Source organism: Artemia sp. Qi Xiang Cuo, chromosome 6, assembly GCF_049724085.1.
Source record: "Artemia sp. Qi Xiang Cuo chromosome 6, ASM4972408v1, whole genome shotgun sequence".
Taxonomy (NCBI): domain Eukaryota; kingdom Metazoa; phylum Arthropoda; class Branchiopoda; order Anostraca; family Artemiidae; genus Artemia; species Artemia sp. Qi Xiang Cuo.
This window is the reverse complement of record NC_142799.1, coordinates 42,909,234-42,921,468: the sequence shown is the minus strand read 5'-3', so window position 1 is coordinate 42,921,468 and position 12,235 is coordinate 42,909,234. Positions and strand designations below refer to the sequence as shown.

General features: G+C 35.2%; 1 protein-coding gene across 1 annotated transcript in view; it reads right to left on the bottom strand.

Annotated features, from left to right (window-relative positions):
• Positions 1-12,235, bottom strand: part of mTor (serine/threonine-protein kinase Tor) — a 126,821-nt gene that overhangs the window by 17,197 nt on the left and 97,389 nt on the right. Inside the window, exon 20 of the mRNA XM_089091039.1 lies at positions 5,587-5,792. Coding sequence (XP_088947165.1) covers positions 5,587-5,792 — 206 coding nt within the window. The remainder of the gene's footprint in view (positions 1-5,586; positions 5,793-12,235) is intronic.

The window sequence follows — 12,235 nt, the reverse complement described above, 5'->3', positions numbered from 1 at the left end:
CCTAATAACTTGTGATTATCAGCTTGGGGAGGAATGATAAATGAATAATTTTGCTTTGGATAATTTTCTTTGGTGAGTTTCATTAACATAGTAAAGCTTATGAAATTGAAAGCAAAAAACGAATTGGAGACTTAAAGCAAGGAGATATCAAGCCAAAACGGGCAGAATTTTCTACAACGGTTAAGTGAAACCTAAAACTGTATAGAAAAAAAAAATGAACAATGTAGCCAAACTCAAAACGACCAAAAATACAGCAAATAAGCGTTCTGTTAGCGACAGTACTAAAAGGATTAAAAAATAATAAGGCCCCAGGTGCTGATAGTGTGGTAAATGAGTTTCTTAACTATGGTGGCTATGAGGTTAAAAATAAGTAACTGAAGATTATGAATAGGATATTTTTTTTAAGGGGAAGTACTTAGCGATTTTTGGAAAACACTAATTAAACCCCTGTATAAGAAAGGTGAAAAGAGTGAATGTGGCAATTACAGAGACAACAGCCTGGCCTCTGTAGGGCCAAATTTTCACTCTTAGGTTAATAATTGAGAAGTGCCTGAGTCATCAAGCATCTTTGGTCCTCAGTTTAATAAATTATCAGTCGCTTAAGCTAATGGAAGAGCTTTAGCGAAGGTTTTATCCTTGTCAGGTATACCAGACAAATACATTAAAGTGATTAGTGCTATGTACGAGAGTAACACTGCTACGGTTAAGGTAGGAAATGAGGTTAGCAGCTGGTTTTGTATTAAATCAGGAGTTAAGCAGGGATGCGTTCTGTTCAATTTAGATGGATCATTTTAATGTACTTTGCCTTAAGGAGCACATCAAAGGCAATGGGGGAACACGGAATCAAATGGGGAAGAAAAACTTTCCCGGACTTAGATTATACTGATGATTTAAGCACCCTAGATGAAAGTGTGAGCAAAATGAATGAGCTATAAGAAGTTTTGCGAGTTCAGAGTGCTAGAATAGGTTCGAAAATTAATTCTAAGAAGACTAAGCCGCTAAGACTAAGAGAAGTAAAGATGAAAAGGTGACGTTGGGTAACGAAAAAATCGATCAAGTGGATTTACCTTGGTAGTATTATTAGTAAAAACAGTGGGAGCAGTGAAGATGTTAAAAGTAGAATAAACAAGGTTCAGTGTGTTTTTTTTCACAGATGTAAAAAGTTTGGAAGAATAAGGAGATAAGTCTACGAACCAAGATTAGATGATTTGAAGCTACAATGATGACAGAGGTCAAATATGGTTCTGAAACATGGGCACTCCGAAAAACGGAGGAAGATTTGCCTGTGGATTGTTTTGGGCATCTGGCAGACTGACCGTATTTGAAACAGTGGGCCGCACGAAAGGTTTGGTTGAATCCCACTGTCTAGGTCTATAATGAGAAAAAAGTTGAGATGGCTAGGGAACTTTCTGCGGATGAAGGATGAAAGATTGCCAAAGATCGTCCTTTTCGGTTAGCGGCCCGAAGATCGTCCTTTTCGGTTAACCGTCTTGGGCTAAACGCAAAACAGGTCATCCACGATTGGGGTGGGAGGATGTCGTGAAGAAAGATTTAAGGGAAATGGGAAATTCCTGGGAGGGTGTAAAGAGGGAGGCTATGAATAGATTAAGATAGATGAGGAGCGTGCTTAGCTGTGTTGGCATCAAGCGGTTTTGTGCTGCGGTGAGTTATAGTAGTAGTAGTTAGCGACCCAAAGGGAGGAGTGTCATTTGTGTTTTACTGAAAACAAAATGCATTGCTTAAGTTGAAAGTTTCCTTAAGCCAACTGATGATCTAATATATTTGAAATGAAGGGATTGAAAAGGAAGAAAACAAGGACAAAATAAGGACCTTTTTAAAATAATGAAACCAGAGTCATAAACACTTCATATCGAGAAATGTTTGCTGCAAGTAAGTGTGATGTTGGCTGCTCTCAAGTCCCCAGAAGGCAAGAGTACAATTTATACTTTGCTGAAAACTAGTTATAAAGCTTAAATTTAAATTTTTATTTAACCAATGGATTTTTTATACATTTCAGAGGAATGGACTTATAAGTAAGAAAAGATTAACGACAATTTATTGGATATTACATTTATGCAACTAAATTGATTGTCACAAATATAATACTATTTAAAAAATTGAAAATCAGTTCAAAATATACAACAAATTAGCATTTAAAGGGCGCTTGAGGGGCTGCAACGCCAAGCTAACCGGTGGTAGAAGGTGTTCGTTTAAAATCAGTCTTCACTGATCATTTTGATTTTTATTCCTTTCAGGTACGATTTCTTCATTCATAGTAATTTATGCTTGTGTTAGATTCAATACCTTATAAGCTAATTTCGGCTCGTTGTAAGCTTTAAGTTCCCTCATTGCTTTTCACGAAAGAAATTGTTTTAATATTTATTTATCTTTTCTTTTTTCCTGACATGGTTTTGTTTATATATTAACAGTAGTAGTAATAGCAAATATATTCTATCAATAGTAGCTAATGGTAATAGCAGAAACGCAATTGTAGTCGTAGGGGGAGCAGTCGCAGCAGAGGAAGAGATCACCTGAGATGTTGTGGTAGGAACAACCCTGGTCAGAACAGTTGAAGTAAGAGCAGTCGCATTAGAGGGTGAGAATAGCGATGATAGAAGTAGTAGTGGTAGTCGCGTCGTAGTGGTAGCAGTCGTGGTGATATTTAATTTGATGAAAATTAGACACCATTTGTCGAAAGTGTACTAGCAATTTTTTGTTTTAGACTTCTGCAATGTAATATTACCCTCAGATTTAAAATATAAAAATTAAAAAATCTACAAAATATACGTGTTCGTATATTTGTATATTGTTCGTGTTCGCAAAATATACGTGTTGCAATCAAGATATGCAACTTTTTTAAGCTTTATTTGTGAAATATGTGCTAAATGTGTTTTAGCTTAGTGCTTCTAATCTGTAGTCAACAAGTTGGAAATTCGTAAATACCAGCTTTGGTGTAACACAAGCATTATTTTTGAAAAGTATGGGCTAGATGACACGGACCTAAGGATTCTACTGGGAGACTTCTAATCATACGGATTGAAAGCCCTTCCCTATCTCTTATTTCAACAATGTATGACATGTTCACCATTTGTATAACATTTGGAAACTTATTTACCAATTTCATTCATTTAATACTATAAAATCTAACTCTAATACAACGACAAAAAACAACAAAGAGAATAAAGAGTACAACGGAAGAGAAAACATATAGGGCGGATATTGCAGCCCAAAAGCTGAGCTTATAGGGGGATTAATCTCTACAGCAACATTACAAATGCGGCAAAACAACACCTGATATAACATAGATCAATACATCAACCCATAACAGAAAAGTGGCAAAACTTAAGAACAAAAAAAAAATACGGACAAAGATCAAAATACAGAATTTTTACTCCAGTTTCAAAAACCTACAAGCAGATTTATATAACATTAAAAAAGACTTGTCACATGATGTATCAGAGGGAAGAGAATTCCATAACTTAGTAGCTAGATTAACTGGGGAACGCTAGGAAAAAGCGATTCGAAACAGTTGAAGTCCGATGGACAGATAAGACTTACGAAGGGAAAGGAAAAGATTCGAAGAAGCTTTTTGAAAAAAAAATACACAGGCTTGTGTAGCTAGGAGGAAATTATAAAAAAAAGGTAGTTGTCTAGAATCCATAAACCACGCGAGAAGTGGTTTCATTAATGCTAATGAAATAAAACAAAATAGGATGAAAATATAATAGTTTGTGAACAAATTTGGGCTATATATTTGCACATTAGGGCGGGGTTGGGGTAAAGAATAGCATATATTAAATACGTAACCTAACCTAACCCAACCTACGTACCTTTTTTTGCCCCCTCAACCCCAAAAACTAAAGTTTAGATCTTTGTCACGAAGCGAGCAACACCTTAAAAACCTTATTTTAATGGAACGTCTCGGTCTTTCTCGATGCAGTTATTCATGCGTGATTTTTGGATTCTAGACAAGTACCAAAAAAAGCTTGTAAAAATTTATAAGCTAGGAGGAAAAATTTCTCTTTTACCAGGGAATCTAATTTTTCAATACCAGTATGATCACACAAATAAACAGAAGGGTACCTTGGGGGAAGGCCAAACACAGCTTTCACAGCTTTATTCTTGAGGCGTCTTATAGGAGTTATTAGAGAAGAACATGCCACACCCCAAACAGAACAACAATAAGAAGGTCGTGAATTGGAAAATGCACAATAGAGTGAGACCATTACCTCAGTGAGAAGAAAGGTTCGAGCTATGTGGAGGACAGCCACGTGGCGAGAAAGAATACCCAGGAGACAGGAGAGATGAGGCTTATAAGAAAGTTTAGTATCCAAAAGTACACCCCAAATTTTATTTAGAAAGATAGATAGATAGACAATGATTTTATTTTCAAACGCCATAAAAACAGTCATGCCGATCAGCGGCAGTTTTTGTCATAATAAGACACTAAACATATAAAATATATAAAAATCACAGCCACAGCCATCGTCATGCAAAAATATACATTGATTCGAAATATCACAAATTCAAACTAAACAGAGTCAAACAGAGTCAAGTTTAAATAGAATAATGAACTAAAGAAATAAAAATATACAATTATTGAGGAGTGGGTGCAGAATTAAAAATCTTGAGGAACAAGGGAACAAAACTACTTGCGTACCGCATATGCCGCGCTGGTACCGGATCTACCACAGATTTATATAGATTCAGATTTACAGTAAGCAAGCTTAGAAATTCTTCAACACCCGCTACGGTACCAACCTATTTGAGAATAAATGCATTTTGGTTTAGGATAGTCAGACTTCGATCTTAAGGATTTCTAATGATTGACATTTATTCATTTACAACTTTTTCTAAATGATCCTCGAGTGATCGAGATTCGAAGGACGCAACATGTCTGTGTGTGCAAAATGGACAGCGAGGGACTTGAAGGTGGTAAGGGCCCAACGGTCTCACTATGAACCATACAATCATACACGTTGAAAATACCTATGTCACTCTGATTTCAATGAATTATGCATGTCCAAATTTCTCTTAAAATGTATCTACAAAACCACATGTTTTATACGGGTTATTTTCATAATTTTGCGCTTGCCGTTGGGGCTATACGGATCACACTGCCTTCAGAGGCAATGTTTGAGACTTTTCTGATTAAAAATGATATTTTGACATATCACTGCGATGGCATATGAAGCCAAGAACCTGTGGAGGTACTTGGAGTTGCGCGGGTAATTGGGGGCCCAGAACATGGAATTTGGTATCAAATTAGCTCTTCTCCGTCTTTCCACGACAATCTGTGAATTATGTTGAAGTCAGGGGGAAAAAACAAATAACATATACAAAAACTCATCGCTAATTGCTAAATCAAAACAATTGCCTTCACTTTGTAGTATTCTTAAAGATAGATGATACATGGACTAGAATCAAAAGCCTTTTTACACTGCATTTAGACTAACCAAATATTTGTACAAAGCTTTTTTTGATAAGAATAACAGGTAAGAACGAAAAAATTAAAAACAACAAAACTAATTCTACCAGGAATAATTCTAGAGTTATTACCTTACATTAAACTTTTGAGTGACTTACCTATCACCAAGTCCCAAAATATACCCAACCATAGACATGACAGCAAGTGAACGCGTATAATTCGTTCTGCGGTCAAACCAAACCTCAGAAGATGGAGATTTTAGCCACAACAGTTTAGACAGGTCATCCCCTTGTGTGTGCTCCAGGGCATGCTCAAACACTTCTACTTTCTGCATTAATGTTAAATGGTCATAGTCCGGAGCCATCTATAAGAGGTTTTAATTATATTTTTCAATTTGGAATCTAAAGTATTTACTAAAAATAATATCCAGCTGACACATTTTTCTGAACTTCGGAAGGAGCAATATTAACAAATTACGCTCATTTTAGTAAATTTTAGGTCATTTTAGGAATAAATACTTATAATCTAAAACTAGTCGCCCTAAATTATTTTTTGGAATCTCTAAATCGCTGGTATCGCTGTTTTTATCGTTGCTATAATTGGTCATTGTCTACCATTTTAAGTGAACACAGATTCTTGGACCACCTAAAATAAATTGCAGGTTAAAATTTAGCGAATTCTGGTTAAATTTGGCAGCTTAGAATAAAACACATAAAACGAGAATTGACTTCAAAATCTTCAGCTGTTGATTCAATTATTTCCGCTTTCAACTGAATCTCATAACAACCATTAATTAGTCAGAATTACGCCAGATTGTAGAAATAATCCGATTTTGCCAAGATGATTAATATGACCCAGACGATTTTCTTAAAGATACAAAATTCTTTCCGAGTCTGTATGTATCAGTCATTAAAGCCCGTCCGTACTAAATTCGGGGGTGTGATGGCGCATCGTTTTTTCTTCGACAGGTGTAGCTTCGAGCTCCCCAACTTCACAGAATACCTAAGCTGCTTCTCATTTCAAAAGGATTTAAGACAAAGTACATGAAACAGAATCTTTGACCCGTCAACTATCCATAGAATCAACCTACCTCCCTTAATGGGAGGTAATTAATATATAGGTCCTTAATGGACCTATGGAATTCCCGTTCAACTGACGGCTTTATATATTTGTAAAGCTATCAATTTTTGATAAGCGAAATATTCAGAGGGCGTAATCTGACTAATATAGATGCTTCTGACACAATTATGCCAATGCCGTATCCAGGCTTTTTATCCAGGAGGGAAAGAGGCCTTAGGTTTTTTATCTATGTTTTAAGACAAATTTACGAGGTTGAGAAATATTTTGCAGTATTCTTAGGAGAAATAGTCGTTTTAGCCGTAATTTACGAGTCGGAGAAATATTTCGGGGAGTAAACCCAGGAGCCCCTCCCCCTGGATACGCCCCTGAGGTATACACACAAAATTTTGTTCGGGGAGTGGAGAGTGGACGAAAATAGTGAATTAAATTGAAAATATAAGAAAATATAGAAGGACCATAAGAATCTCGGGATTTAAGTGAGGCTAAGGCTCAAAGATTTACCCCTTTCCCAGTCACCTATGCCCCTGTTTGGCATTTAATGCAATACAAGAGCTTCCTCACAGCAATAGCAGTCAAGAGGCAATATATTAAACTTAGTTAGAACTTAAGAAGTAGTTAATTTTCCATTCCTTGAAAGTAATATACATTCAAAAATAGCAACGAAGACCACACTGCCTTTCCATAACAAACAACAACAGTACAAAGAAAAATAGGGAAATATTTTTTCAAGACATTGGAGATAATTTGAATGAATGTATTGGCCCTATATCCAAGGGCCGTCCTCAGCAATACAAAAATATATGAAACAAAAACTAATAACAATAAAAAAAGAAAATTAAGACAAAAAATATAAAGTTGTTCAAAGCAGTCCTAGCATCCTTACTTCAGCGAAGTTCAACCAGGACTGATAAAAAGTAAGGTAAAACAAGGCAATTCAATGAGATGAAAGAAAAATAATTTAAAAACACGTTCTATTGCTAATCCAGCTTTTTTGGCAGCTAACCTCAAAGGTCTTTTTGTGACCGGTTCTGTGTTAATATCTATCGGTTTTTTTTAAATAATTTGTAAGATCATTTTTATTTAAATTTGTGTATAGAGCATTTAGTGTATATTCCCCCAAGTCCCTATTTAAGGAAATATTATTATTAATCTTAAGTATTATTTCAATTGAGTCTCGGACTACTTGTTATATGTCTAGCTAATTGCTAATAAGGGTGGATTCATCAAAAATTATATTGTGCCCAGGATTTTAAAAAAGATTGCTACCTAATGGACGATCAAATGAAACAATAGATGTTCTGGAACGTAGAAACCGGACAGTATCACCCTTATGATGCTTTACGTACTTTTCTAAATTCTATTTTATCCTAACTGCATAATATTTGACACAATCGCAAGGTATTTCATGGACCCCTGTTTGACGAATAACTGGGGTTTTATCTTTACCAGAATTTAGAAAATTTATAATTTTAAAATTATTTGTGAATACTACATACAAAATATTTTGTGTGCAAACTTTTTTAAGATTTGCAGTGATTTCTGGGATCTAGGGAAGCTCAATTAGGTTTGACGGATTATCAGAAATCTCACACGGTAAACTGTCATTAATTTTACGGGAATGTCTCTTCAGTCTACAATTAATTACACTATTAATAAACAAAATAGGATACCCATTTCCAAAAAGTATGTCCTTGATAAAGTTTAATTCTGCTGTTATGTGGGAATTAGAACAAATGTTTAGGGCCCGATCGACGAGGGATATTACGACTGCTCTTTTAACTTGTGGGGGGTGGTTTGATTTAAAATGCAAATATCTATTATTTTGTGTATAATACACCTTAATACATACGATAGAAATTTACAGTTTACTTTAGAAATCGAAATCGCAAATAAAATCCCATTCCTAGATGTTTTAATTATTCGTAGCTTCGATTAACCCAATTTTACTATCCATATAAAACCAGCAGATAATAATTGATCTTTGTATTTTAAATCAAACCACCCCCCACAAGTTAAAAGAGCAGTCGTAATATCCCTCGTCGATCGGGCCCTAAACATTTGTTCTGATTCCCACATAACAGCAGAATTAAACTTTATCAAGGTCTTCATTTGTTCCAGAATGGTCTTTGCTCAGTGACCTCTGGGATTTTATTAAGGAAACAATGAAACTCATTTCGTATGTAATTTTTAATAGCTTTACTAGTATGCATGTATTTCACAAGTTTTACCTGACATAGGGATACCATATAGATTTTAGGGTAGAGGCTCCACTGTGCCGGGTAAAGAAAGTAAAGCCTCGAAACCCGTTAAGGCAGGTGGTATTTCTTCTGATGAGCCCTAATGGAAGGTACTACTTGGAAATATTTCGCTAGGTTTAAGGTGCTTTTGCTTGCAAATTTACAATGACTTACATTTATTGATGACGACTTTGCATGGATTTGGACATTTCTATTTGGTTGATGGTTCGGTTATACTGTTTGGTCCTGGGTAGATGGATAGATGATTAAGGTCAAAACCTCGTTCAAGTGCACATTTGTCTCAATTGCTGGATTAGCATGACAGTTTTTTTTTTTTTTTTTTTTTTTTTTTTTTTTTTTTTTTTTTTTGTTCTTGCCAAGTAATTACCTCTAAAACATAATATACTAGATCAATGAGCATCAACTTCAGACCGTGAGATATTACAAACCAAGGCCGTATCCAGGGGGGGGGGTTACCCGGTTTGAACCCCCCCCCCCCGAAATTTTTGACCAAGTCGAAAATTAGTCTAAAAAATACCTGTAAAGACAAAACCTTACCAGAAAAAAAATATACTCCCACACTAAATCCTATTGCATTTTGTGGGTTAACGGTTCTGATCAGCTTACGCAATTAGGTAACCGTAGGTAACCCCATGTTCACCTGACCTTGCATAGTAAATTAGGGTTAATAATATGCGCTCTGATTAGCTTACGCAATTAGGTAACCCCATGTTCACCTGACCTTGCATAGTAAATTAGGGTTAATAATATGCGCTCTGATCAGCTTACGCAATTAGGTAACCCCATGTTCACCTGACCTTGCATAGTAAATTAGGATTAATGGGCACTCGAGGTATGGTATAAGAGAGTGCAAGATTGTCAGTTCAGTTCAGTTCAATTTCGGACCTGGCTAAGAGAAGGCGATATTCTTCCCGAGCCAGACTGTCTGAAGCAAGAAATTGAGCTATGGCGCATCAAGTGGGAGAATGTTCTGGTATCAGAGAGGCCTACTTGTGCTGTGTCTTCGCTTCAGGCATGCGACGCTACCTTTTTTCCAAATGTTTTTCTTCTTCTGGCTGTTCTTGCGACGTTACCTGTTAGCACTGCTACTCCGTAAAGAAGTTTCTCAACGCTCAGAAGGCTCAAAACCTGGCTGAGAAATTCAACAGGAGAAGAACGATTGAGTGGCTTAGCCTTCCTTGTAGTTCATAGGGACGTTAACATCTGGCCTGACAAGGTCATCGACATTTTTGCAGGGAAGCAAAATCGTCGCCTGGATTTCGTTTTATAGATATTCGCCCTTACTTTTAGCTAAAAAAAAACTAAAAAATATATAGACTACTTCTAGCCTACTATTTGGCTTCTTTTTGCGCAAAAAAAAAATAAAAAAAATAAAAAAAAAAAAAATAGCTTGTTTCTTTCAAATTTTTTTAAATACTTGTCTGTTTTTTGCATTGCTAAAAAAAAAAAAAAAAATGCCCCTGGAAGATATAACATTATGCCTAGTGGACGCGTCCACATTCGCAATGGGTAGATTACGTTCCTCGAGGTCATATACTTATGTTCTCAGCTGTTAGACCAAGTCCATGGGACACCATCGGGTAAAACCTCTCCCCGAACAAAAATCCTGGATACGGCCCTGTTACAAACTAAAATACTGAGGCACAATGGTATTGCGTTTGTCAAGGCCAGTACTCAATTCCATGTAATTTTTTGTAAGAGCATAGTGAACATACCTCGAACTCTTAAGTTTTTTACCTGATATTTTTCATTACATTCTTTCAAACAAACGCACTTAAAACTCAAACTGGATTCAAAGTTGCTGTACTATTTTTTTTTTTTTTTTTTTTTTTTTTTTTAAATAAACTAAACAGCAACAGAGGTGTTCGATCTTTACGGAGCTACGCACAAATAAACAATAACAAATAAGTTTAAAAGTACGAATCAAGGAACAATAAAAGAAACAAGTAAACTTAGCGGAAAAAAACTTCGGCTATAAGAAATTTGGCTATACATGGGAATCTCAAAAACAAATATATTCGTTTTTCTATTAAAAGACAACAGATAATGAAGCCAATTAGTCTTATAATTGTTCACCAGTCTTCAAAAATTGAAACTTGAAGCAAGAGGTTCAATTTAAATATTCTACCTTAGAGAGCTACACATACAGAAAAGAAACCAAGAGTATTTGCACATAGGAAATACTTCCAGTAAAAGCAGAAACATATGCCTATCTTCCGGTCAGCATTGTCATTAAGCATTTTATTTATTGCCGTTTCCCGATTCGGATGTAATATTTAGCCTTTTTATTTTAAAGACAATTGGCTGCTGATCTTGAAAAACAACTGTTATTATTTGGGTATGTCATTCACACACATGGGCTTGACATTAATTTGGCTAACACTTGTGAAAGGAATCCATTGAGCTTGGTTGAAACAAAAGTCTTAAATATTGGCTGTTTTTGCATATGATAAAGATAGTAACAAATTAATTCCATAGAAAATGTACAAGGTTCATGTGTAAGTGCCCTCTACAAAGAAAGCGGCCCTAAAATATAGGATTAGCCTAAAGTTTTCAAAGAGTAATATGTATCTCAGATATTGAACCCAAGAAGGATATGAGAACATTAACATTATATCAAAACATCTAATGACATATATACAATTAGGCAATTAAAGTGAAACCAAGCGGCTCCATCTCTGATTTAACAATAAAGAAGGAAGAAATCTTGTTCTAACCACTGTTTTATGTCCCATGTTTAGAAGAACAATCTACTTTTTTCTACTTTTCCTATCAGATTTTAGCTTTATAAATTTTACAACTAAAACTTTCATTCAAATTCAACACATTCCTTAATTTTTGAATTTTAGTACTTATTAAATTTTAAGTTATTTCTTAATTTTGCCCGTTCTTTAGTGGAAATTGAATTAAAAAAAACAAGTTTTTTTTAACTGCAAGTAAGGAGCGACATTAAAACTTAAAACGAACAGAAATTATTCCGTATATGAAAGGGGATGTCCCCTGCTCAACGCCCCGCTCTTTACGCTAAAGTTTGACTCTTTCTTCCAACTCTGCTTTATAAAACAATAAAAAAATTTAACGCAAAGAGCGGGACATTGAGCAGGGGACAGCCCCTTTCATATACGGAATAAATTCTGTTCGTTTTGAGTTGTAATGTCGCTCCTTACTTTCAGTTACAAAAAACTTCTTCTTTTATTTAATTTCTGAACGTTTTTAAATTAATGCAGATTTTGAATTTGGCTTAACGTACATGAACAATTAAAAAAAAATTAGCATAACAGTTTTACTTTTTTTAAACTAATAACAATCGTATAATAACCTAAGTTTGATTTTTGTTCCAGTTGTTTAAGAATGACTCCTGAATAACAAAGGCTGTTTAGAATAATTACCTCTTTTAAAAGTTAAAAAAGAAACTTTAGCGTAAGAGCGAGCTATTGAGGAGAGACAACCCATGTCATATACGTAATAT